The following is a 26,542-nucleotide window of genomic DNA, read 5'->3' as shown; positions in this document are numbered from 1 at the left end:
CATGTACCCCAAGTTCCGCTAGACCTACCGGAAGGTTATGACATCTCCTCGGCTATACCAACATGGAACCAAGTCGGCCTTATCCGCAATCAACTTTAACAACATGTTACACCTTTAAACGTATACGATACTATTATGTTATCTTCATTACATCTTTTCTCACATACTCTAAGGTATTAACTAAGTTACTAATCCCAAAGTCTATATCAGTATGAACAGAACCCAATACATCATGCCTGAAAAACCCCAATATCTACATCCGCCAATCATTAAGACCCCTAGTGCGTTATAAGAGGAGAAAAAGAAGAGAAGTCACTACAACTTCTACTGCCTCCTCTCCCATTCGACGATACCAGGAGCCAACGGCCTGGAGAACAAACTCGAGTAGTCGGTGCCAACAATGTCCTTGCTGCCACCCACATTCCTCAGCTTGAACTCGCGCACAAATGCTACGAGAATAGTCTGCAGTTGAAGGTAAGCAAACTGCTCACCGATGCAGCGATGCCTTCCAGCGCCGAAAGGCAGGTAAGGAGAGTTTGTTCCCTTGGAAACGACACCCCAACCATAATCAATCTTTTCTTGATCGGCATCGTCGCGCTCCTCGTCGTATTGTTGGTGCTCGGGGTCCCAGCGGTGCGGGTCCCAGACAGCGGGATTGACAAAGTGGGTATCGAGCAGAGCGGAGAAACCAGGCGAAGACATAAGAGTGTGCGAGGTGGGTACGACATAGTTGGTGCCGTCGACGACGAGGGGTTGCTTGACCTTGCGCATGATTGAGTGGATCGGGGCATGGATACGAAGGGTTTCCTTGACGACTTGAGCGTGGAGAGGTAGCTTCTGGAGGTCTTCGAAAGTAATTTCTGGGAGATCCTCACCAAGAGCAGACTTCTGCTCAGCGAGGAGTTCCTCTACCAGGTGTGAGTTCTGTGCCAAGCGGAGCAGGATCCATGAGATGGTCGATGAGGAAGAGTGTTGACCAGCCATGAGCAGCGCAATCATAATTCCGGCAATCTCGTGCTCAGGAACTGGTGTGCCGTCCTTGTACTTGCAGTCCATCAGATGCCAGATCATGTCGTGTGAGTCCTTCTTGGCCGCACCCGATCTCCTCTTGCGAACGAGTTCAGAGTATAGCTTAATCATCGTCTCTCGTGCGTTGTCGCGTGCGCGATTGTGAGGAAGCGGGGCCCAAGACAACATGAAGTTGACGGGTGAGAAGCCCATGTCGAGGTCGTGGTATAGCTCAGCGAACCTGGAATCGAACGACCTGCGGATCTCCTCGCCCTGGAGCGAACGAGAGGCGGTGTAGATGGTGAGTTCGGCCATGACCTTGGGGACGTTGAATGTACCCTTTTGTCCCTTGAAAGTCTCGTGGCGCTTCATGAAGTCTTCGCATTCTTGTGTGATGAGGGTAACGTAGGAGCGGAGAGCGTCTTGTGTGAGACCGTACTTGACGAACTGTTTTGGCGTTAGCATTTGGCAGTTAAGAGAATGAACAATGCGCACCTTCTTCTGCTCCATGAGCTTTGAGTTGGGGCAGTCATATACAACGTCCTTGCCGAAAACGGGTGTGGTGAGTGGGGAGTAGATCTCCTCGGCATTGACGTCCTTGATCTTTCCATTGAGGATGAAGTTGTTGCCAGTGGTATCCAGGCACACAGTCATCTTGCGACCGAGGAGAATGAAGGTGAAGACATTGCCATACTACTTCCAGTCAGTCATGTTCAACTGTGCAATTGCATCTCCTACACACCTTCTTCTGAGCGGCAAAGAAGAACGCATACGGGTCCATGCCATATGTGACGGTATTGCCAATCACGGGCAGCCAGTGGAAGACCAGAGGCGGCTCGTTGGGGTTCTTGAGCAACAGCTGCTTCAAGACATTGAGAACGATGGCGAGCAGGATAAAGGAGGCGAAGCCGGCGGCGGCGACGACGGGCGTGGACGAGTTGGAGGTAAAGTTGCCCACGGGGCCGGCAACATTGGCGAGGAGACCCATAATGCGCGACAAGAAGCAACAACAGAAGTGAAGGTGTTGTCGAAGGGCAACGTTGACGGGGAACGCGCCTCAATAAATTTCCCACAGGTTGAGGGCGCGCATGGGCCAGGCTATCCAATCATACGAATGAGTCCCCTTTGCCGTACAGGGCGGTATCCGACTGGATCGTCGGTATCGAGGGCTTGGCAGGGACGGCGTGCGGATCTTAGCGCACCCGCTCATAGGAGAGAATGGCACCACTGACAGACCATATGAACCAGATTGCTGTCATCGTACACTGCGTCGTGTCATTGGCCCAAGGGGCACATCACCTCATCCACAACCTAAAGCAGACATGATTATGGTGCAAGATTTACTCTTTACTACGCTATGCTGTGTAAAAAGACCCAGACCGCAGAACGTGTGCTTGCTGTTAACGCATTATTTTACACGTCCGCCTGTACTGCCGTAGAACTCCAGCCAACTAGAACGCCTCGAGTACGCCAGACGCCCCGCCTGAAACATCAAAGAAACACCACATCGTCTCCCAGTGCCATCTTAGCCAACTTGCCCTTTACTCTGTGCAGATGCAAGACTTTGGTCAGTCGCATAGCGGGAACCATCCTCCTCTTCAGAATACAGCGTCTGGTCGCCCTTACCACCCATCTCAACAAACTCCTCGGGGTGTCGCTCATCGGCAGGCCTCACCTCGGCCACGCCATGAGTCCTGCCGTTCATCTTTGTGCCCTTCTCAACTCCATTCTTCTCGTAGACCTTGACTGGATCTTGGCCTTCGGTACCCTTGATGACGCGAGAAACCTTGATGTCGTTGATGCTGCTGAGCATGGTACGCTCTCGTTGCACCTTGCGCTTGGAGAAGTCGAGCTTAGAGATGGCGCCCGTAAGACCATCTGTGCTGTCAGTGACGCTTATCTTGTCTTGCGTAGTCCACGGGTGCTCCAAGCATTGATCAATCGTTATTCGCTGCTCAACATCGACCGTGAGCATGCGGTCGATGAGATCTAGTGCAGGGTCGCCGACAGAGTCCCAGTACGGTGACGGATAATCGAAACGGCCCATCTTGATTTGCTGAGATAGCGTGTATGGATTCTCCGCGCTGTACAGCTCGTCTGAGAATGGCGGAAAGCCACACAGGCAAATGTACAGTACAACTCCTAATGACCAAACATCGACACCCTTGGTGTAACGTCGATGGTTAGAGTTTTCCAGAATCTCAGGTGCGACATCTGAAAAGCATTAGCACACCATCACGCATTGTAGCAAAGCAACATACACGATGGAGTTCCGCATAGTGTAGTCGTAAATGACTCCTCGCCAATGATTTTAGCAAGACCAAAATCGGCCAGCTTGATAGACAGTTCCTTGTCTGTGAGCAGGATGTTCTCGGGCTTGATGTCTCTGTGAACAATATTGCGCTCATGCTAGTAACCGTTAGCAAGGAACCACGCAGAAATTCGAACACTTACCAGGTACTTGACCGCTTGGAACAATTGCACAAACACCTTACGCGCCTCCACCTCAGTCAACTTCTGTTTCATGACGATCCAGTTGAACAGCTCTCCTTCAGTCGCCAACTCGAGAACAAGGTAGACGCCATCATCTTCATCAAAGGTGTCCTTGAGACAGAGCAGTGCCGGGTGGCTGACGCTCATCAACACGGCAATTTCCTGCTGTAGACCCTCGACCTTTGACTTTTCACCTGGACCAGTGCGCTTCTCAAACTTCTTCACGGCATACCGTACACCTGACGACTTTTCCGCGGCAAGGTACACTGAAGCGAAGTGTCCTTTGCCTAATTGTTCCTGCATGGTGTATTGCTGTCGGAATCGGTGGGTATTGCGCTTCAACGGGTATCTGAAGACGTAGCGGGCTTGGTCCAGAATGGCAATTTCGTCGCCTTCGCGCAATTCCCGCCGTTTGTTTCGTCCGACGAAAGTATCATTGACAAATGTGCCGTTGCCAGACAAGTCTTCGACCACGGCAACGGTATCGCCGCCCTTCTTCTCCATGAAGAACACACAGTGACGGTTTGAGACGGTCGGTGAGTTAAGAACTCGATCTGTGGCATCGTCAGGGAAGCGCTCCTACGAACAATTACGTTACCGTGACTTACCGCACTCTCTGTGACGACCGATAAGGTAACCACCGGAGGGAACACCTCGCTCCTGCTTCTCATTCTCGTAGTTTTCCTCCTGGCCTTTGTACTCGTCCTTGCTTACACGCTCCTTACCATCCGTCTTGCCAACGAGTGCGGTAGGAACGGGGCATGCCTCTCGCTTGCGCAAGACTAGGACATCCTCGGCCTGGCCTTCCATAGGCACTAGATAGCCCCAAACCTTTTCGTCCTCCTCATTTTCTACGGCGTACGTCCGGCTCTCGGGTGGGTAGACGAACTGCGAAAAGGGCTGCGTATCGGATGGGGGCGATGAAAGACCACCCTTTGCTTGGCTTGGCTTGCCAGGTGGGGGGCTCTCTGTGCCTTCTTTGTAGCCCTCCGAAGCGTCTCCGGTGGATTCCTTGTGGGTAACGGGCGAAGGCAACGGTCCCTGCTTAAGACGACCATGGGGAGGCGGCGACAAGCGCGAGTGGCGAGTCCTTTTGGGCTCAGCTTCTTCGCCCTGGGAGTACTACAGCAATTGAAGCGTCAGCGCCCATCCTATTCACACATATCGGGCTTGTACAACGGCGACATACGCGATTTCGCTTTAGCTGACTTTTCTCAGTTTGCGCCGGCATCTTGGACAACAACGGCGAGCAGTCGAGTTTCGACGGAGACGGGTCAATGCGGGCGCGTGTATTTCCAGTGTCTAGGTAGGCAGCATAGTGTTGCAAACGATGGAAACGAGTAGTAAGGGCGGAGAGTCTGGGCCGCTAAGCTCGACTGAGATTGAAAGACCGCTCAGCTGCCTCGAGATTGAGACGACCTTCCAGGCAGCCAAGCCCTGGAGCCGGGGAAGTCGCGTCCCACCCCTGCCGATTTGCGCGTGGCGAGACCGCGGCCTTGCTTGAGTGGCTCGGAGCAACCCACCGGCTGACTGTACACAGTTGCTTTGTCGCGAAGCTGTGTACCCATACATTTCACTCCAGTCATCCTATGACATTCCTGTATTCCATATTACTCAGCGTGAAGAAACATCACCGAGGAACATGATATCCGCTTTTCCTCATCTCGACGAAGCTGAGTTTGAGCGCGCCTGCGATGCCATGCAGCGGCGCTTCCAGCTCGAGGGTAGCGTGCAGGAAGGCTGGCTATCCGTGGAGAAGATCCACCGAAATGGGACCGTATATCTCAACATTACCACACATCTGCCGCGCCCTGCAGCATCACCTGCGGTGCATGATCGAGACGCTACTGAACAGGATGAGGTGGTAGAGCATGATGAGGTGGGTTGGTGCCCAAGATCTGCCGACAAGAGCTCAACCCAGGTAGGAGGCCCTTCACGACACTGTAGTACCCCAGGCGGTTGTAAACTACGATGTCGTCTTATCACACGTCTACCGTGTGCCTGTCCTGTATATCAGCATTCGTGACTCTCAACACCGGTATCCGCCGACAATGACTACGTTGTACGAGTATCTAGTCCCGCCGCAGTTCAAGGCCCAGACAGAGAACGTTGGTGTTATTGGAGCCATCACCATCACTGTGAGACGAGTGACCGCATGCATGGTACCAAACTGATCTTCCTAGGACCACCCGGCTACCAACAGACCTGTGTTTTTTATTCATCCGTGTCAGACGGCCGAGGTGATGGAGGCCTCTATTGACAGAAACATTACAGCGGATGAGTATCTGATGGTATGGATAGGAGCCATGGGAAAGGCTGCTGGCTTGCATGTACCTCTACAACTAGCAAGACCAAACGATACTTGACATTGCTACACGTGATTTACATTTCGTGATACAGTATAGTACACCTACAACCGCATCCGCACACTGGCCTTCTCCAGCTCGCCAATGTTCCCCATACCTGCCAAGCTCCACTTCTCCGTCACGAAGCCCTCGTTAACTTGGTGTCGTAACATGCCGCTTTCAGCATAGTACTCCATGATCGATCGGGCCTCTTCCTTGCTCAGCCCGCCGACGTTGATAATATCAAATTCCTTGGAGTCGCTGTGGAGGCCCTTGAGAGCCTCCATGACGCGTACGTCTACGTCCTTGTAGGGATTCCATTGTGGTAGCTTGTCTGCACCCTTTTGACGGGCTTCGGCTGCTTCGATGCAGTGATCCATCGCTGGTGAGGTGGGTGCGTTGGATCGTGATGTTGCGCCGAGCACCACACCGCCATTGGGTAGTTTCCTTTGGCCTGAAAGATGATCTACGAAATGGCGGACAAGAGTCAGGTCGTGGGCGTGAATGGGCTTCACTTCCGCAGACATGTACTCCGAGTGGCGCATGATGTGCGATAGACCGTCGACTGCAAGCAAAATAGGTGGACGACCGGGTAAAGACAGCTCATTCCATAGCGCAACAAAGACGGGCCATGATGCCTCAGGGTTGGCCATGCCAAGTGCAGCCAGCTCTTTCAGTGTAGCACCTGCAGGAAGCGGGAGAGGGAGTTCGGGCTGTGTGCTAAGTTTGGTCGCCGTGAGGAATGCTCCGTTGGACATGAGGATCTGCTGGAGAAGGTTCGCCGTGTATGTATCTTGGGTGTACTGCATCGGATCCGAGTTGGGAAGGGGTGCATAATCTGTGTGAGCGTTGACGATATCTTGGGCTGAAAGCTGTCAGTGCAATCCTTCTGTCCTAAAATCACAATCCGTACCTTCTGGGAGGTTAATCACAAACCAATCCCGCAGAAAACCCATAGTCAGACCCTGAAGCAACAATGTGCTCTTCCCGCTCATTCTTTGTCCAGACAAGATCCGTCGTAATGTCTTCTTGGAGCTCTCTGCCTCTTTGAATAGTCTCGCGAGTTCAATCGCCTCCTTCCTCATCAACACTGCCGGTCGTCTAAACAGACTCCATCCCTGGGTTGTCTTGAATGCCTCGACGGCTCGCAGCGCATCCACTACATTCTCTTGCGGTAGGCCCATGACCTTGCCCTCGTTTTGCTCGCTAAGAACATTGTCCTTGCTGAGGTCCCGGAGCGAGGAAACTTCTAATGCGTTGTCGTTGCTTAGAACGATGCGCTTGCGTTGGGCTTTCCGCTCTCCCTGTGCTGGCCGCTTGCCCGAGTCGCCTGCTGCTGCTCCCCTGCCCTTCTTCGTGTTGAGGGACTTGACACCCTTTTTGGGGCGGCGGTCATGCCCTTCTTCTTAGGTACGACAGCATAGCGGGCGGACGATGTAGAAAAGCAGGCTATCTGTGGGCGTAGCATGCGCGGGGTGACACAACTATGGGCGCCGGCATCGAGCGACAGTTGAGAGAGGCTCCGGAGGCATGTTGAAGGCGGCATGACGGGTAATCGAGGCTCTGACCCTCCGCAATGGGCGAATTGGAGATGCTAGAGACGAATTCTGTGATGGTCAGAGCCTCGGAGGTCCGCCGCTCGTGCACGGACTCGAAATTTATTCTGAACTTTTGGCAGGCGCGCAAAGTGAAATTCTACCAAAACCACTCCAACTACTCAAAATGTCAGACACAGAAATGGACGGCGGTGTCGCGCTAGGTGCAGCTTCGCCCACGCATTCCCAGCTCGTCGACGAAATCAACGGAGGCGCCATGGACGTCAATACCAACGGCGCAGCTTCCGTCGCAGACTCGACCATCTCAAGCCGACTGTACGTCGCATACTTGCTTTGTCCTCTACTTCACCTTTGCTGACTCAACAAAGACCCATCACTGTGAACAAGCCCACGCCTTTTACCTTTGACTTGGGAAACCTGCTCGCAAACGACCCGAACCCAGTCCCTGCCAGCGCCGACGAAGCCACTCTCGCTGCAACTGCCCGCGATGCCGCACAGGCCCTCATCAACCAGCTTCTCTCTACCTGCGAAATCAAGTCAAACTCAGAGGGCGTACACCTCGTACTCCCCGCGCCAACAACACCTCTACCCCGCGAAAAGCCTATTCCTGCAGCCGCAGAGAAGACTAAATGGGAGAAGTTCGCTGCTAAGAAGGGTATCAAGGACAAGAAGCGCGACGGCAAGCTTGTATACGACGAGGCTTCTGGCGAGTGGGTGCCCAAATGGGGTTACAAGGGCAAGAACAAGGAGGGTGAGAATGACTGGCTGGTCGAGGTTGACGAGAAGAAGGAAGCCAAGACAGGTACGGCTCACGACGCGAGGGCGGATAGTCGGAAAGAACGTAAAGAAAGAATCAGGCGCAATGAGAGGAAGGAACGAGCGAACAGCGTCAAGTCTCGAAAGACTGGTGCGTAAGCTCGAGCACTTGACGGTTGCGTCAGTGGGGTGAAGACTTTCAAAACGACTTGCATTGGGCGGCGTTACTATTACGACATGTATTCGATTTCATGGGCGCATCGGTTAAAAGCTTGCGAACATACACTGTTATTGACTGTTCCAGAGGCCCTAGCGTCGTCTCTCAGATACCACAAGTAACCGAGCAGTCCAATTTACCATTTTTGCAATTTCCTCACTCAAAGAACACGGCAAACCTGAGTCAATGGAAAACAACGTCAATTTAAACAACATGTCGTGTAGACGATGTAGCGAGAGAAGAAAAAAAGGTCGATTGCGACCTACCTACACTTCCCCCTTCTATGTTCTACCCAAACCTGGACCCCCTAATATCTCAAAGAGTATATAAGAAATCCGGCCTCTGATCTCCCATCTCCTCAATCTCTTTTTCACTCTTTCCCTCAATCCACACATCCCTTGCTCCTTGTCTCCTCTTCTTATTTTCCCACGCGAGCAGGAACCGCGTCACGATACTGCCACCCAACAGCCACAACGTCAAATACGCCAATACAACACCGTGGCCGAGAAAGTAGCGTGGCTTATCCCTACTGCGGTAGATGTTCGAAGAAACAACGCCGTTGATGTTGCCCCAGCCAATCACACAACCAAGGGTGACGCCGCGCTTGTACACGCCTTCGACATTGTTGGCCGCCCAGGATATCGTGTTTGCTATCGTTGCTAGATGAGGGTGTTAGACTCAAGAAGGAAGTGTGGTTGGAGAGATAAGGGAAGACTCACGATAGATGCCGATTGCTCCCAAGAAAGTACCAGCGTATTGAACGTTGGGATTTCCGGAACCAAGAAGCATAGCAAACCCCACAATACCGAAAAGCGAAACTCCCATGTTGCAGTACCCCCTCTGCTGCGTACGATCGGCGATATAACCGACCAACACTGTCACGACAGCTGCAACCGCATACGGAGGTACAGAAAGCAGATTCGCCGTTGTCGAGGTATAGCCCATGCCAGCAAGAATACTTGGTAAGAAAAGACTGAAGGCGTAAAGAGACCCGTCGGCGCCCATGTAGATGATACTGAACATGAGTGTCTTCCAATCCTTGAGCGATTGCCAAAAGTACTTTATTTGGGAAGTCTTCGTGCGCAGCCGAGGCCTGCTTGTCTGCCCGTAGACGGCGGAGGACGCGAGCTCGGTCGTCAGGAGAAAGGAATGTGGCTTCGGCAGGGAAGTCATGGACCATCCAGTAACTTGCTATTCCTACGAAAATGGTGGCGAGACCTTCGAGGATCTGTAGAGTATTGTCAGCAAACATGTTGGCACAATGAAGAGAGGGGAATATAGGTTACTTACGAAAATCCACGCCCAACCTGGTTTTCCCCCTACACCTCCCATTTGCGCAATGCCAGCTGCTAGCAATCCACCGAAACTACCAGCCAGCGCTGCAGCCGAGAAGAAGATAGCAGCTCGGATGCCGAATTCGGATCGTTTATACCAACAACTCAGATAGTAGTTTACACCTGGGAAAAGCCCTGCTTCAGCGCACCCAAGCCACCAGCGCTACAGATATTTCATCAGCCAACTCAATCGCAAAACCACACCGTTAACGAGAAGGCCCACTTACTGCAGTCATCAAACCGGCATAGTTATGCACTAAACCCATGCACGTCATACAAATTCCCCACCAAATCATAATTAGCGGCAAGAAGATACTTGGTCGTAACTTCTTCAAGAGCACATTCGTCAGTGGCTCAAACACTGAGTAACTGACGAAGAAGATTGTTAGACTGGAGTTGTACTGGCTGTTCGTCATGTTGAGGTCTTCTTGCAGGCCGTCAACTTTGGCGTTACCGATATTTGTGCGGTCCAGGAAGGAGATGAGGTAGAGGAAGGAGAGCCATGGGATTAGTCGGAGGTCGAGTTTGCGGAGAAGGGCTTTGTCCTAGTAGGTATCTTGTTAGCTCTGTTCATAATGGAGGGTTTTAGTTCAATAGGTAGATAACTTACGTGCGCGGCGCGCTCTTCTTCGCTGAGACCAGCGTCGGGATCAGGTAGGTTCTCGATGGTGTGAACATGTTTTGCTACTTCGAGATGCTCTTCACCTATCGTCTTCTCTTCCTCGCTCGACGTGCCCATTGGCCGTTCTATTGCAGAGGCCATGTAGACGGATGTAGCCACACTGTAAGCTAGTAGCTTGTAAAATACCAAGGCTTGTTTAAACCTTGCCGTCAACTCTAGTTGGTAGATTTCGAGAGCGCAAAGAGGCTGAGCGCAGAAACGTTAACAATCGCGGTCCGAAGAAGCACAAGTCAGTGTCTCGACCATGGAACTGGGAAATTGCTTGCCCAAAACTACCCCTCGATCAGCGAGAGACTGTCCCTTAAGAACGTCACGGCCACCCGAACCACTGGAGAGGCGGCTGGGATATCATCATCCCGAGGCTATTGAGCCGCCTATCACCTAGTCCAGTCATGATAATCATATTCCGATGACGGCATTGGCAGTGACTGGTATGCTTTTCTCCAGCATGCAATCCCCACCACACACTTCCTAGCGTTTGCCGATCCCTTGTCTATCAACAATGGGAACTTCTCCCGCGGAGTGTCGGTATTCAGAAGTAGCAGCGAAGTGTCGTTCTCATGGGTATATGGTTATATGATTACATGTCTTTCGAAGATGCCCAACATAACTACCGTGTCGTTGGGACCATTCATTAACGTTGGGACAGAGCTGTGTTGTGACAAAGAGGCTTGTGTCGTTCGTGACCCACTGTTCATACCCCACGCTACTGGTAGTAATTCCAGAAGATACAATACAACACACAGATACCATTTTGAATCTGCCTCCTCCTCCGTATACGACGATTCAGATACAAGTTGTAGATCTCAACGGCGCAGCATCATCGATGCCGAGGATTGGGGCGTTATATGCCGAGCATTCAAGCACGAAGGGCGTTGCAACGTGTGCGGGGATCAAGATGCGGGGACGGCTAAGCTTCCACACAAGCCTGCGCTTGTGACGTTGCTTACTTAGACACTAGCAAGTGCTTATCTGCCAGTAATAACCCTTGTGGGCTTAAGCGATTTTCGAAACTGAGTTGAAATGTTTTGTTCCTTCGGGTGGGAGAAATAATCACACCTTTGGAAAGAGATTCACACAGGGCTCGACGCTCATCCAGTTGTTGCATCTTGCCAACTTCACTACTGCGGCAGTGCCGAAATCGCTAAATGTTTGAGCCTGGTGCCACCAGTGTACATACGTAGTATCCACACAACAGCTCGTGACCGAAAATGTGGATATGCTATGAAATGCTTGTCATCATGTTTTGAGGCACGAGCTCGCATTATCATCCAGCCTGCATATAGTTGCAACTTTAGGAAGCTGCTTTCCGGAAGTCTCTTGATTTGGCGCTGCGGCCTCACCATGGCCATCTTTAGCCTCCATGAACTCGTTTCCTTCTTTCCTCTTAGGTGTTAGACCAAATAAGCCTGATCTCTTTCTCACCATGGCCAAGATGACTGCGACAACTACATTGAGTCCAGTAAAGGCCAACGTGACTTGGAACTGCCTATTGTCTAATACGTACAGACTAGTTAGCATGTCATGTATACCCACATCTGCAAGTAACGGGCACTTACAACTACCACCAAAAACGATACCAACTCGATCTCTCACATCGGCCGGTAATCGCGCAATCGTCGACGTCGAACTTTGCATCCCGCGGATTTCCTCGGGACTCAAGAAATCGGATAGTTTTTTATCCAAGTGCTCGCGATGTATTGCGGAGCAGATAGCGACGGCGACGCAGCCTCCGAGTGTGCGTACCATGTTAAGTGCGCCAGTACCGACAGCAATGTCCTTTTCTTGGATCGAGGTAGCGACGAGCACAAAATATGGAGGACTTGCAAGACCCAAAGCAATACCAGCGATGATCTCGTAACCATATAGTCCTGGCCATAGGCGGGAATACGTTGGTAAACTACCAAGAAGCCCAGTCCCGACACATACAATTGCGGTTGAACAAACCAAAATAATCTCAACTGGTGCCTTCTTCACTGCTAGTCCAGATGCCATGGCGCCAATTGGGGTGACAACGGTCGCCGGAAGCAGTAGGATGCCGGCACGCTCAGCGCTTGTGAAGTTCACTCCTTGGAAGCGTTGAGGGAGCTGGACGAAAACGACGTAAAAGGCGGATCCCAGGAGGAACTGGCTTCTATTCTATCGTCAGCAGATCCTGGTTGGAGGATTCCGAACTCACAACAAAGTCAATGCCATGGGCGTATTTCGAAGAAAATGTATGGGAAAGATGGCAGCTCTTTGCTCCCGAGACGTTATCCAAAACTCATACAAGCCAAAAAGCACCATGAGAGCAATCCCAGCTACCAACGGTCCGATGACAATGCCACTACCCCACGAGTGTGACACTCCGACCTCCTGAAAGGCAAAGATGAGTGGTATATGCCAACAGACCGACAAGATGCCTCCGTAGATATCCAGCTGCTGTATCCGCTGTAGATTCGTTCTACCGTCGTCAAATGCAGGCATCGAGAAGAATAGCATTGCCATTGCGATACCGATGATGGGACCACTACCGCGAGTCAGCTTACGTAGCTTGATGGCTTGCGCTTTGCATACTTCATGAAGAAAATCCATCTCCAACTTGCCCGATCAGCGATGATTCCACCAAGTAAAGGTCCTAGCAGGTTTGCCAAAGCAAATACCGAGCTTATAACACCAGAGTAGAAGCCAATCTTCTCGGGTACAATCATCTTCATGATGCACACGAACGTCAAGCTGTAAAGACCGGATCCTCCAATACCTTGGAAGGCGCGGAAGACGATAAGCTGGGTCATTGTCTGCGCCCCACCGCAAGCCATGGAGAATATCAGGAACACCGACGCGCAAAGCAAGAGCAGGCTCTTGAGGCCCCAGACGTCGCTCAGTTTGGCTGTGATCATCAAGAACGCTATGTTGTCAGCCTTGTGAAATGGAGAAATAGAGGAGTCTCACAGTTATAGGTTAGTAGATACGCGGTAATGAGCCATGTTGCTTGCTCAAGAGCGTCGAAGTCGCTCGAGATCTTGATGAGCGCGGTCGTGACGATGGTGGTGTCCAAAGCTGACAAGAAAAGACAAAGCCATAGTCCAGCAATGATGACATGCAATCGATTCGAGCTGATATTTGGCACGATAGGTACGCTGGAGGTTGTGCTATCGCCTACAATCCGGCTACTCTTATCATCAACCATGTTTTTGTTGAGATTAGGGACAGCTGTCCGTCCTCCGTCTGACTATAAGCTACTAGCCACAGTTGCGGCGTGGTTGCATGTGCGGAGGACCGAACCCCTGCAACAGCTCATACATACGAGGCTCGCATAGACCGGAGTCAGCTGTGACAGGCCACATCTGTCTTCAGTGGGAAGATTGTGAGATGCAGAGGTTAATAGCCGCAGACTCAAAAGCTATTGTGTCGCAGCGAGCCATACTTCAAGAAGCCTGCATCGTTTTGAAAGGTAGGGTGTTGTGTCTTTAGGTCGCCTAGGTACGGTCTCTACGCGTTCAAAGCGCATTCGCTTGGGAAGGAAGCCGTTCTTCCGGCTTATTCTGTCCCTTCGCTGCAATACTTCCAACCAGTCGCCTCTGCATCGCATTTTCATCTCGCGATCTTGTGAGCAACCCGACAGTAATAGCGATTAGAAAAATGAGTGTTATAGTGGTTAGGCTTATGCAGCTGCAGGTCGGTGGGCGTTGGAAAGCCGTGCCGAGCAGAGACGAAAGGTCGAAATCGTCTGGTTATTTTCTTATCCCCTCCTTGGTTGTTCCCAGCGTTCTTCTTTAGTTGCAGCGCTTTCTTTTGATGGAAAGGAGCAAGTCATGATGGTTGGATGATGGTCTTTGTGGTTTCAAACCATGCCACGCGAAACTCGCGCGCGCCTGCAACTGTGACGTCAAACGCCATTGGGACGCGACTTCCATACCAGCCCCTACCGCGCTCTCACTTTCTCAAGTACGCTTTGCTCACATTTTCAACATCAATCACCTCTCGGTCCTGTTCACATGGGGCGAAAGATTCCAGTTTCATTTTTTTTCTACCTCCTCTTATTGTAATGACCTCGATTTCGCTTGAAGCGGCTATCCAGCAGTCCGACGACGACGCGTCCAATTCACACCTCTACAAACTTATCTCTGCACGCGACTTCAGTGGACCGACTCTTCCTTCCGTTGCAGAAAACTATCTCGAGACTTTTTGCAATACCAATTTGTCCGTCGTACGGCGGCGATGGATTGGCATCGCGCTTGCAGGCATGCTGGAAAAGCCAAAGGTGGCTGCACACTTTACAAGGTCACACCTATTACACAACTTGGGTGCCATCGTCTTGAGCGGTACGGAACAAGAGCAGACTAAGATTGTCACTGGAATTATCATACGGCAGGCATTGGAGCAAGGCATCGAATACAGTAGCTTCTGGTCATCGGAGAAGGTCAGACACGGCGCGCCAACTTTTCCGCTCAAAGCCGATGCGAGATGGATGCATAACTTTCAAATCTCTCTCGACGCTCTGAGCGATCTGGCACTCACGAAACCGACTAGTGAGCCATCAATCACGTACTTAGTCTCGCTCCTCGCCTCGGATGAATTCAGATGGCGGGAGTCAACCACCGCTTTCCCTGTTGCCCTTATCGAGGGCGAAGTGATGACCATCATCGCGCCTGACGAGTACCTCAAAGAGTGCCATTTTGTAGAGATACCAATCGAGCACATCTTGAGCACACGTTTAGAGCCATCGACACTGCACGATTCGCAGACACAACATACAGAGCACGAACCGTGGGACCTCATCATGACACTCAAATCAAACCCATGGAGCTACCGTCTGAACTCCGCCCAACGCGTCGCGACTGACATGTCGCTGATGTTCAAACATTCGGAGGACGCGTTAGAGTGGGAGAGTTGCATTAAAGCTCATAAGAAACTGCATACGCACCACCCGAATACGTCTCGTAACTTGCCTGTTGATGCGAGCTCGCCTTCTATCCGATGTTCAAACGTAAGACGGTCGCTCCGAAGTGGCTCCCAGCCGCGTCGAACGGAGCACGCCACTACCAAGAAAAGCAGCGATTCAATTTCTCTGCGATCGCGTGCACGAACTCCTCGAGCTGGTTCGCAGGCACTTCAAGAACTCCAGCCACAGCATCAATCGACAACATCGAAACGCACAACACACACCAAAGGGAAGTTACCTCGTGTATCTCAGGCCGCAAAACACAAGATTTTCAAGAAGCTCAACGCAGAAGCTGATGCGGAATCTAAGGACTTCGACATAGATATAGAAGATGCTCACACAGATGCTTCAGGTACTCCAAGTGTTACTTCATCACCGCGAAAGAAATCGCAGGGCTCAAAGGCTGCCCCAGGCAAGAAAGCAACCGAGAGCAAGTCGAGGGCACGCATATCGCACATCAAACACACGACAGATGACGACGAAGACTTCATACCAACTCAGACAAAGTCAAAGAAGAAGACCAATCCCAAACGTAAAGCAGCACCAGACACTACGGCTGAGAGCAAACCGACAAAGAGGCCTCACATACAGCCGAGTAAAGGTGTGAAGTCGAATGCAACCGGTCCAAAACAGCAGGGTCAAACAAATCCGCTTACGGAGCCACCGAAGTCATTATCGCCCGTCTTGCCATTGCAGCACACCTTGATCGGAGGGCTCCTGGGAAGTCAAAGACCCACAAACGTCTCTGATCTCTCATTCAAGAAGCCAACACTACCAGCAAGAATTGCCCAAACTCCTTCGACCCCTACGAAGCCAAACAAGAAGCTCGTAGAAGCACTATCACGGCCAAAAACCCCCATGGAAGCACGAAGGCGTTTTGATGACGATGCTTTGCAGTACATGGCATCCTCACCACCACCCGTAGCCGACGAATTCGAAGACAGCAACGAATGGCACGAGGTTCTTGTTGAGACCGCAATACTCTCTAGCAACAGCAAGCCTACCCCCGCGTCACCAAATGCGGAATCGACAGCGATTTCTGGCCACGCGGATTGCAACGACGTAGCTTCCGAGAAGAAGACTGGTGACTGGCAGACGGCCAAAAGCGATCCTTTCAGCCGGAGGTCCGCTGGCAAGAAGGCTACATCGTTCATACGCCGTCTGACTGGTGAAGAATCGACGAACGAAGATGCTAGCCTGAACGCTGGCGTTTCAGACCGCATGCCTGTCGCAATCGTAAATTCTAGCACATCAAAAGCCGAAGCTTCAATAGCAGCGAATCAGCCACATCCACAGAAGATGCCTCGGGAAAAGAAGAAGCCATATCTTCCTGAGATTGATGCGAACAACTCGTGCACGCTTCCTAAAAATCCAAGTCCCCGCACATTCACAAAAGACGTCGATGTTATATCGCAACAGATTCCAGATATCAGGAACCGGGCGAAGCGGTCATCTCGTCCGGTGCCAAATACGAAGACGCAGCAAAAACTTGAACTAGTCCTTCAACAAGATAACAGCGATGTAGGCGAGTACACAGAGCATTGCGACATGCCAAATGCGTCCACAACGCTGTCTAAAGAGACGAAAATAACGCCATCACTGCTTCGTAATGAAATTGCCGCAGAAAACGATGTCACTCAACCGATTTTGGTCCCCGACCAGCAAATTGTCGACTTTACTCAGCCAACTATTCGAGCTGGTCAGCAACCCACTGACGTCCTGCGAAACTCGATTGAGGAGACTCAGCAAGCCATGAAATACCCGCAGCAGATCACTGAGAAGAATCAGCAAGTGGTTGATGACCCACCTATCGAGCAGGCACCTAACCAAGACCATACAAATCTTGAAGATGATACTCGTCGGCGATGGCGATGGCGATGGCGATCAGCAGGCTGACAATGAACTCATCGCTTCACCAGTAAACTTTCGCTCCTCCCCGCCACGCCCAGGCTCCTCTAGTAGTCATAGCTCAACGTCCGCTGCGCCCGAGCCATTGACTGATCCACCCCTACCACGCTCGCAAGCTGAAGAGATGGAGTGGGAAGCGAGTCTGCAGCCGCATCAACGCGATCTACATGAACTGATGATACGTACTTCAAAGCGGGTCATGCGACACATCACTGACAACGAGGCTAGTGTGACTGACATTGCGGAGACGTACGCGCAGGATGGCGAGCATGTACTCAACACTCTGCTTCAGCTACACAAAACCGACCATGCGCACGTCTTCCAAGGCATGGAGAGCACAAAGGCAAGTCTTCGGAAAAACCTCGAACGTGCTGCCAAACAAATGGCAAAGGAGAGAAGACAGGTCAACACAATTGCCTGATGTTCATGAAACTCACAACGAATGGTTGCGAAAACGGCGTAACATTCTATAAGGGGTGTATTATGCAAGAAATGTATGATATCATGAAAGTCTATTCACGAGCAGTACGAGAGTAGGACACCATGATAGCATAGTATGACGTTTTAATAGACATGTACTAGTAGTTACCAGAATCACACATTCATACCATGTCTTGCTTTGTACGTGAATCATGAGTGGCTTCCTCCAGTATAAGATGCGCCTTCATGTATAGAACTCTCGCGAGAATTTCGTTGCGAGCTCTGCTCCTTACTCTTCCCTTTCTCTACTATATGCTTCATTGAAATGCCACCCCACGGTAGTCCCGAAAGTGATTGGCTTGTATCGATGTTCTCTGGCTCTGGCGATGCGTATGAGCTTCCAGCCTGTCGTTGGTTCTCCACGTGGCGCTCAGTTTCCTCTTTCTGCTCCTTGATCTTGTCGCCTTGTATGTGTCAGCGGAATTCCGCTGATTGTTATACTTTGTGCTACTTACGGAATCTTCTTTGAGCAAGTTTGTTCTGGATTTTTCGCCTTTCGTTAGGGTCTTTGATGTCGGACCAGTCGTCTGATCTTGCTTCCGGAGACTCGGCAGCGACGGATGAGCCACCCTTGGATGAGGCGGGCTGGTTGGGACTGGATTGCTGACCCTGAGACATGACTCCAGTCTATAGCTCTTGAAGCTGCCCAGGTGGTATCGATGAGGGTTGTGCTTTGGATTATGGCCGACCTGCAGCTTTCTCTTTTTCTCGGAACAGGTACCTGGTGACGAGCCAAGAGATGGAGAGAAAGTTGCTCCTTGTTGAGTAGTAGTAATGTGGTGTAGGCCTGGAAGAATGTCGAATGAGATATGACATCAATCTAGTAGGCGGGTGCATAGCCAGTATTTCTATTGTTATGTGATATTGAGGGATCCATTGATCAGCCGCAAGACGGAGTGTTTGGAGGAGGAGCACGTCGAATGATCCAAGATACTAGCATACTCGAACCAAGCCTTTGGAAGCTGGAGGCCTTGAAGCAGCGGGGTCTGTGAGTGCAATTATGACGGTGATGTAAAGGGAGGATATGCGAAAAGGGCGCGGCTGAACTTTTGAGACGGTACTGCGAAGGATTGCCCATGATACCTAGTGAGAAGTTATACAGGGCTAACCACTCTTGACGCTTACTCTTTTGTATCAGCTCAGCCCATCCGTTATGACATAGCATTCGAGGTTCAGTGACTGTACACAAATACCTGGACCAAGACCCGCAGCGGAACGAAAGCTCAATTGTTCTTAGGCTCACGCATTAGTATGCTATAACAAATACCCTAAGTGACTACCATTGGTGCGTCCGTATACAGTAGAAATGCAATTTCCAAAGGAGGTTAGGGGTCTACTCGACGCAGTACCTGCATGCGTCGCAGCGGGGCCCGGGATGACCGCATCGCTGTAGCCTTGTCGTTGGGCTGAAGTGTCTTAAACGCTCTCTCGGGTCGAGTTGCACCAACAACGCTTAGTCCTTCCAAAGGCAGTAATAGCGTGCAAGCACATCAGCCTCGTGCTCCTGAAGTGTCCTGGTATCAGGCTACCTTCTTGACATCGCATTCCAGCTCTTGGCTAAGAACTCCTTGCGCAGTCCTATTCGCTGAGGGCTTCATTACGACAAGTGGTATAGTGATTATGCTGCACGCTTTTTTTTGGTATGACCCAGCTTGATGTACGACACAAGGACATGGTGGTCAAGGGTGAGCGAGCGCTGCAATGTCCCGAGTCATGTCTGAGTGGGGCATCATGAGAAGAATGACAGAAACACAAGAGCGAAAGCCTCATACTGTCTGCCAGCGATGTCGAAAGCGTGGGGTCGGTATAGAGATGGAGCTAGCAGTGGCGGTCCAGGGCTACTGTGAAATGGAATTGCGGTCGGCTCAACGCTCACTAAGCCTGGTCGGGCGAGCTAGACCCGCATACCTTCACCTCATTTGTCAGATCTTACCAGCCACGCGTGGCTCAAGTATGCGCTGACCGCTCTGCAATCCTGCACTGTCGATATCATGGCCCGTTGCCCTTCCTTGTCGAGGGAGCGAAGTGCAATTATAGATTCAGTTTCGCTTTGCTCGGTGTAGCTCGCGACCTTCCTGATGCTGTCCCCAAGGCCCGGCTCTGCCGCACCTGGATCCGAAACCAACCTGGACCCCAAAAACATCCATGGATGTCGCGTATATTTTCAACACGCGAAGACCCCGGACTTCAAGTCGTAGAAGCCCGCCTCTGACCTGGAAGTGTTTGCGAAACCAACAATGACATTCTTGGTGATGTTTCGCTTTACCTACCGTTATCGCGTAGTCTTGCGAAACGTACGGTATGCTCGCCAGTAGGTAACATGAGCCGCTAAGAGAAAGATCGGATGCCTTAGACCGTCTACTTCTTCGCGCTCGCACTACTAGCTTGCGATACTCTTGTTCTTGACAAATACTGCTCGAAGGATTACGGACCGATTCCACCGCCCTGCAGTCGTCCCCGCAACTTGATAAGAGTGGAGTTTTGGTCGGCCTTATTACAGGGGTCTTTGACGGCTTCTTTGCGAATACGGGACGTTGCAAACGGGTCACGTCCAGCGGCAGCGTACCGCGGATGCTCGGAGCATGTCTGGCACTATGATCAGCAATTCGAGGCTTTCCAGCCGCGATGTGGGGCCTTACGTTTCCAACTTCACAGTGGACTCGAAAGAGCGAATTTTCTACAAACTCCCCAAGACATCGCAATTACATGGCGTCCAGCTCCATCCTTCAGTCATCTGTGGCTGGTGCCAGGGATGGGGCTGGACAGCGTTTACCCACAGCTCGAACAACTTCACGTAAGACGGTATGATCATAGCTGCTCGCTTGGAATGAGGATGAATCTGTGCACTCTCGGCTGTACACAGTTCCGAGATCTGAGCTAAACCCAACACCCGTTTCCACCAGTTGACGGATGCGGAGGTGTGGGACACCACGTATGTTGATGTTGTGGGTTGCTGCACAGTATGCACAATCTTTATGAAAGTCTACGGGTACGGTAGGCGTGCAAAACATTCTATTATACCCGCTCTCAATGAGCACAGTCATCTCAATGGTGGGTCGCGTGATGAGAAATAGCCACCGGGGCCTGGGCAGCTAGCATTTGCTGTCGGATGGAGTACTCACCTTCAACTCATCTATACAGCTTGCATCAGAGTCAGCTATCTACCAGAAACAAATCCACACGTCGAACATCAGAGTAGTAGTGAGTACGTCGAAAATAACCCGTGCTTGCTAACACCGATGTTCTATCTTAACGACTGTGCTTTATATATGCGTGAGCTGGTGACTGATAATTGTGGAGGAACAGTAACTTCAAGCAACTTCAATTACCTCCTGTCTCACAGCTTGGCAGTTTTTTTGTGTTAACCGTGTCTATTCCATCAACACTAGTACAAACCACACGGACTGCAAGACATGCTCAGTACTAAACTGCATAACAGTTGCACCTGGTAGCGGCAAGAATCAACCTACAGCGACTATGATTTGCGAGAGTCTAATGGCTACGAATCTATCATCTTTCAACTCGCAGCTATCTGCTAGGCTGCCGATGACAGTGTCGTCTTTGCAGTGTGGTTAGCGACGCAAACTTTAGTTGAGGCCATATGGTCGCTGAAATACGGTACTGTCAAGTTTAGTAGAGTTATATGGGAAGAAATAAGGTGTTCCTGTAATGTGTTAGCCGCTATTGGAGAGGTAGCCAACTGGTAAGGCGGTCAGTAATACGTTCAGCATAGCGCAGTCATCTTGCCGTCATCTGGGAAATATAATCGTCTTTTTCAGTATAGGTGAGCACCCACAAGGTCTCGTGCTACCCACTATAGTCTACCTTAGGGTCAGACCATGGCCCTCGCAATTCGAGCAATAGAAACACATATCTCGCACAAAAGCGGCTTTGACACGCTATGCATACGACCTAAGGGTATCCAGGCGTCTCACTTGGTACCAACATCATTCCAGTTGTTTCACAATCATCCGGACACATGCACTTGATTTCGTGCCTCAACCACTCCTGGAATACTTGCTGGTCATACTTTTCGTGTAAACTCTCGGTGGAAATGCTTTCGCGAGCTTCTTCCATCTAGTATCGTTGAAGTCTGCCACCATATCATCGTATTGAAAGATACGTGTGATGTGGACTGGACCGTGGTAGCTGAGTTGGAAGAGTATATGGCTCTCGATACATGCGATACATACGCCGCCATCGCCGTCTTGTCCAGGAACGAGGTGGGACTGGTATTTGAATAGGATTGGCGTTGAGGTTTCCTACGATTCTGAATCGAGTTGGACATACTGTGTTATGGGCTTATCATCAGCACACACATCGCAGGTGAAAAATGGGGTTTGTTGTGGACGTGGTAATTGTGTCATTTATATCATCGTCTTTGCTACAGACCATCGAACAGAAACACTATGTGTTGCGGTTACGGCTGTCAAGGATCGTAGCATGAATGGGAGAATGGGCGATCTGGTCAACTCAATTGTAATAAGTAGCTTGACGGAAGATTGACATGCCGACGTGTTATTCCGCTACTGTTTGTAACATCAGTTTGGGAATGGCAAACTGTAAGACAATCAATTACAGTCTGCAGCGTAGCAATCTTGCTTGGTTTAGCTTAATTGATTCACTGGTGTATCAAGCAACGAAGGCCCGTTTCATAACGAAGAACGACGAAGCTACAAACCTAGCAATGAAAGACTTGGGAAGTTATTGGGTTCATTTCATGAGACAGTACGCTGGGGATGATTCTAACCATCTCGACTATCTCAGTACTTGCTAATATTCAAGGCTTGAGGTCTCCTCTGCATGCGAGCTTCAGTCTGATCATTTCGACTGCTTTGATACTCACCTTGACGTACCCCTTGCGCTATGAGCTTGGAACGTACGAAGCGAGTTGTACGAAGGAGAAGAAAATCGACGGTTCCGTAAGAAGGTATGGTCGTTAAAGGTCAACGTAGTTGTTCTTGTTCTTCGACGACGGATGAGCACGCCCAATGTGTCTGGTTGTGAACGAGATCGATCTCACCCCTTTCAAGACCAGTAATGGCAATCATGCTAGCTTTGTTGATGTCTGAGTGGCAAATATCTGATGTTGATCCCGTGAAAGAGGAAGGTAAGTAGTAAGGACGATCCGGCGAATCTCGTCGACATGTCTTGTTCGCAATGGTAAAGTGTGGCGAGATGATCGTGTGGCGTCTGTGGCGTAGTGATGATTGCTTGCTTTTTGACAGATGTGGGCCACCCCTGCCTTGTTTGAGAGCAAATGCGTGGAAAGATTTGCAGTGACAATTACACAGTATTACTGATTAGAATACCATCAACGGTGAAGTTTGGTCACGATAACCTGTTTTGCGTTGCGGGCGAGTATAAAAGCCGCACTGTGCCTGACGATCGATACCGCGCTTTTCGATGCATGGATCCTTGGTGGTAGTACCGAGCAAATAAGGCGCGGTGCACATGGCAAACAAGGTCTGGTCAGAAATGACGCAGGTTACAGTGGCTGAACAGAGGGGCACCGTTGGTAGAACCACTGGAAAGTTGAGGCGATGAGTTTGGCAGTGGCTGACTCTAGTCGCTCTGGCCGATGTAGCGCTGATTACTTCAGCCTGGAGGGCATAGATCGGCGTGCTCTGACGGCCAGTCGTCTGCATGGAGCAGCACTCGGCTGCTTTGGTGTACCGGCAAGAACGGGTAGGCTTGTAATTCTCGAGAGCGATACATGCAGGATGGGCTGCGCCACCACACCGGCTCAATGCTCGTTGTCTTGTCTAGCCTGACACAGTCTTGGTGGGATTGGCAGGCTCAGCTCAGCTGTTCGCGCAGAGTCGGAGTCGCCATCGCAGAGTTTTCCTGGCAGGCCTCGATTTGGCGATGGAAGCTGGCCATGAGACTCGACTCGAGAGAGGTGTGGCGTCGACGTGTCTCGTGTTGCGACGTGGTTGTTTGGAGGGCAACTTCTTGGATGTTTAGCAGTGGGCCGTTTGAGTGAAACGTGGTTGGCCGCCGCGATACACAGCCCCAAAAGGCTTGCGTTGTTCCGTTCAAGCCGCCGCGCAGCTCTGAGGCTGTCTCTTGTCTGCTGCCGAAATCCATCGCCAAACTGCCTTCTTGTCACCTACAAGTCGTCTGCACTTATCGCGCGCCCATCGCACGTTAGCCACTTCCCATAGAAGGGCCGTTGCAGCCAGATCCCGTGATTTTTGCTCAGCTCTTGCAAGATTCGCCGTCCCTAAACGCACGCACTCTCCTGCCTGCTTACTTAGCCTGGACTGGAACCATCAGCCACAAGACTGCCCAGGTGCTTCAACGGGTCCCTCGTCATCGGCACCTTGACTACCAGACGACCTGCACCCTACGACCCTGCGACGGCCTAGTTGCACCACGTCAAGCATCGCCATTATTCTCCCACGTCCGTCTGCACGTCGCACATCGTGCCGACTGAAGACCCCTCGTCTGCTGTCGGTCCACCATATCGCCCACAGCCACGCCCCCATCCGGCGACTGAAGCCACTGCAGCGCTGCGCTCCCCCGTCTCCAAGGTCTCTTTTTTGCGCAGCCGCCCTGCTTGCGCGTTTCTTGGTCTTCCTCTGCTCGGAAACCAGCCAGCAGATCGCCTTGGCCCGAGCCGCAATTTGCGACCGAGGGCACATGAGAGCAATCTAACCGTGATCAATTGCGAAGCTGGCGCTTTCCACAGCCCAAGTTTATCTGGAGTGTTGGTAGAGGACCGTCATCTGCGCGCTCCCCAGCGGCCGCATCAATACAAAGGTTAGACGAGCGATCCATGCACACCAACACCCTCCGCATTGTCGGAACGGGTGGCGCGCGTGCTATCCTCTGAAAGAAACAAGACATGCTAACCTGAGTATCAAGACACGCTCACGGAACTGTCTCGCCACACCACATCATGGCTGCCTCGACGCGAGCAATCACGCCGACGCCTACCGGCCCATTTACCACTCACAATGGGCCCAATACCCCAGGATCCGCCGCGCGCAACTCTCACGGCGGAGCAACCTTTGGAACCCATCTCACAAAGTCGCCTGGCGGTCTTTCACCGCGACTCTCGCCGCAGCCGCTCACCGGAGCCGCTGCCATGGCTGATGAGCGCCGCTTCCGCGAGCAGTCTGCGCGACAGATGAGCCCTAATCCCGCTGTCGCCGCGCTGCAAAGCCTGAATGGCAGCGTCCAGCCGATAAGCCACCCTTCGGACGCTCCACAACAGTCGGCATCGCCAAACAACAAGGCCGACAGGACGACGAAGCCGCTCATCACCATTCCCGAGCAGATCAACGTCACAGGCGACAACATGCAGACGAGCCCAGTCAGCCTCTCGAGTTTTGGCGATGGTGACGCGCCGAACGCGCCGGGTGCTTCTGCTGCGGAGGGTGCCTCAACCAGTAATACAGGTCGCGAGGGCGCGCCCCAGCAACAACCACCCCAGCACCATCACCAGCATCACCACCAGCTCATCGCCCCAAACCCTGGAGATAACCCGGGCAACCGCGCCTTCACATTCCCTGGGCCATTGCCTCCGGAGCCAGACCCACGCGCCCCGGCTCGCCAAATGAGTCTTCCGGGATACGGTCAAAACACGCCCAAATCGCCTTCCACAAAGCGTCACAAATGCCCATATTGCTCAACTGACTTTACTCGCCACCACAATCTCAAGAGCCATCTACTAACCCATAGCCAAGAAAAGCCTTATGAGTGCCCCACCTGTCAGGCGCGTTTCCGTCGTTTGCATGATTTGAAACGCCACACGAAACTGCATACTGGTGAGCGTCCACACACGTGCTACAAGTGTGGTCGCAGATTTGCACGTGGCGATGCGCTTGCGCGACACAATAAGGGTCAGGGTGGCTGTGCGGGCCGTCGCTCTAGCTTCGGCATGGATGACGATCTCGGGGATAAAGGTGACGAAGGCATGGATGGTGTCATCTATACTGGCGAGCCTGATGGAGAGGGTGACGAAGACGAAGATGGCAGTCGGCGCGTCAGTGAGCCGGCGCGTAAGAGACAAAACACTGGGAACTCTACCCAAGGTTCGTATTCTCACCATTCCAGCACTTATCCGCCTATTGCTGCGAACCGAAGCTCGAGTAGCCAGAACAACTTGCGCCCCTATTACCCAGGGTCTTCTGCGCAGCCGACTGACGTCTCGCCCAAAGCAGCTCCTACCAGCATCTCGTCGATTCAGAATGCAAACACCCAATCCAATGTCTTCGCCCAGGGTGGTATGACGGAAAGCCCAAGGCCATTGTCGCCAGGCCAGCAGGAGCAGCATCGTTTGGGTGCGCCCGAAAGCAGTCTCCCTGGCTCACGGTCTCCCAGCCTGTCGCATCACATGCACCAGCAGCAGAACTATGCTCGCGGGAGGGGAACCCCTCCCGTTGGCCTGGCCCCGCCCAGTACAAGCAACGGTCCCCATCTGCCCTCTCTACCCGGTCTTAGCCCTATGCCCCTAAACAGGGCTCTCAAGGCGGAAAAGCAATGGTCCCAGTATGCTCCAACATCAGACTATGGCAGCCCCTGGAAGCAGCTCGCAGCCGGGCAGCATGTCCAGCCATGGTGGTAGTGGCAGCAGCATGCGTGAAGTCATGGGTAACCAGGTCGATGTATGGCAGTACGTCCGCGAGATAGAAGCTCGCATGGCACGAATGGAGAAGGAACACAACGACAAGATTGCCACACTGCAAAATGAGATCACAACGCTCCGGGCCCAATTGGCTCAGCAGCATGTTAATAACACGCAGGCCCATCAGCAAGGCCAATAGTACAAGATGGTTCTGGTGGTAAGGGTTCTAGTGCCTTTTCTGCTCGGTGCGGTCTTTGCAATACG

The 26,542-nt window shown here is 51.8% G+C and overlaps 8 protein-coding genes across 9 annotated transcripts; 3 read left to right on the top strand and 5 right to left on the bottom strand.

Annotated features, from left to right (window-relative positions):
* Positions 1–324: 324 nt before the first annotated feature.
* Positions 325–1,996, bottom strand: ALTATR162_LOCUS10631 (uncharacterized protein; the record flags this gene model as incomplete). The annotated part of the gene is made up of 3 exons (XM_043318269.1): positions 325–1,455; positions 1,504–1,701; positions 1,751–1,996. The coding sequence occupies 3 exons, from the start codon at positions 1,994–1,996 to the stop codon at positions 325–327; spliced, it is 1,575 nt and encodes a 524-aa protein (XP_043174204.1).
* Positions 1,997–2,533: 537 nt separating this feature from the next.
* ALTATR162_LOCUS10630 (uncharacterized protein) lies at positions 2,534–4,732 on the bottom strand (the record flags this gene model as incomplete). Its single annotated transcript, XM_043318268.1, has 5 exons — positions 2,534–3,222; positions 3,270–3,417; positions 3,463–4,055; positions 4,110–4,623; positions 4,691–4,732. 5 exons carry the CDS (start codon positions 4,730–4,732, stop codon positions 2,534–2,536), a joined length of 1,986 nt encoding a protein of 661 aa, XP_043174203.1.
* A 1,179-nt stretch (positions 4,733–5,911) lies between these two features.
* On the bottom strand, positions 5,912–7,392 carry ALTATR162_LOCUS10629 (uncharacterized protein; the record flags this gene model as incomplete). Its single annotated transcript, XM_043318267.1, has 3 exons — positions 5,912–6,711; positions 6,760–7,213; positions 7,261–7,392. 3 exons carry the CDS (start codon positions 7,390–7,392, stop codon positions 5,912–5,914), a joined length of 1,386 nt encoding a protein of 461 aa, XP_043174202.1.
* A 176-nt stretch (positions 7,393–7,568) lies between these two features.
* Positions 7,569–8,317, top strand: ALTATR162_LOCUS10628 (uncharacterized protein; the record flags this gene model as incomplete). The annotated part of the gene is made up of 2 exons (XM_043318266.1): positions 7,569–7,717; positions 7,771–8,317. The coding sequence occupies 2 exons, from the start codon at positions 7,569–7,571 to the stop codon at positions 8,315–8,317; spliced, it is 696 nt and encodes a 231-aa protein (XP_043174201.1).
* Positions 8,318–8,690: 373 nt separating this feature from the next.
* Positions 8,691–13,560, bottom strand: ALTATR162_LOCUS10627 (uncharacterized protein; the record flags this gene model as incomplete). 2 transcript variants are annotated; one of them, XM_043318264.1, is made up of 11 exons in its annotated part: positions 8,691–9,034; positions 9,095–9,404; positions 9,436–9,603; positions 9,666–9,872; positions 9,937–10,254; positions 10,320–10,498; positions 11,735–11,887; positions 11,951–12,525; positions 12,571–12,900; positions 12,948–13,278; positions 13,323–13,560. In XM_043318264.1, the coding sequence occupies 11 exons, from the start codon at positions 13,558–13,560 to the stop codon at positions 8,691–8,693; spliced, it is 3,153 nt and encodes a 1,050-aa protein (XP_043174199.1). The 2 variants fall into 2 exon arrangements, with proteins under 2 accessions (XP_043174199.1, XP_043174200.1); XM_043318265.1 differs by having other exon boundaries at positions 12,574–12,900.
* An 858-nt stretch (positions 13,561–14,418) lies between these two features.
* Positions 14,419–17,644, top strand: ALTATR162_LOCUS10626 (uncharacterized protein; the record flags this gene model as incomplete). Its single annotated transcript, XM_043318263.1, has 2 exons — positions 14,419–17,109; positions 17,165–17,644. 2 exons carry the CDS (start codon positions 14,419–14,421, stop codon positions 17,642–17,644), a joined length of 3,171 nt encoding a protein of 1,056 aa, XP_043174198.1.
* Positions 17,645–17,853: 209 nt separating this feature from the next.
* On the bottom strand, positions 17,854–18,321 carry ALTATR162_LOCUS10625 (uncharacterized protein; the record flags this gene model as incomplete). Its single annotated transcript, XM_043318262.1, has 2 exons — positions 17,854–18,107; positions 18,159–18,321. The coding sequence occupies 2 exons, from the start codon at positions 18,319–18,321 to the stop codon at positions 17,854–17,856; spliced, it is 417 nt and encodes a 138-aa protein (XP_043174197.1).
* A 6,286-nt stretch (positions 18,322–24,607) lies between these two features.
* On the top strand, positions 24,608–26,477 carry ALTATR162_LOCUS10624 (uncharacterized protein; the record flags this gene model as incomplete). The annotated part of the gene is made up of 2 exons (XM_043318261.1): positions 24,608–26,202; positions 26,267–26,477. The coding sequence occupies 2 exons, from the start codon at positions 24,608–24,610 to the stop codon at positions 26,475–26,477; spliced, it is 1,806 nt and encodes a 601-aa protein (XP_043174196.1).
* Between the last annotated feature and the right edge of the window lie 65 nt (positions 26,478–26,542).

This window comes from Alternaria atra, assembly GCF_907166805.1.
Source record: "Alternaria atra isolate CS162 genome assembly, contig: 34, whole genome shotgun sequence".
In the NCBI taxonomy this organism is placed as follows: Eukaryota; Fungi; Ascomycota; class Dothideomycetes; order Pleosporales; family Pleosporaceae; genus Alternaria; species Alternaria atra.
The sequence above is the reverse complement of the archived record's forward strand: the minus strand, read 5'-3'. Positions and strand labels throughout refer to the sequence as shown.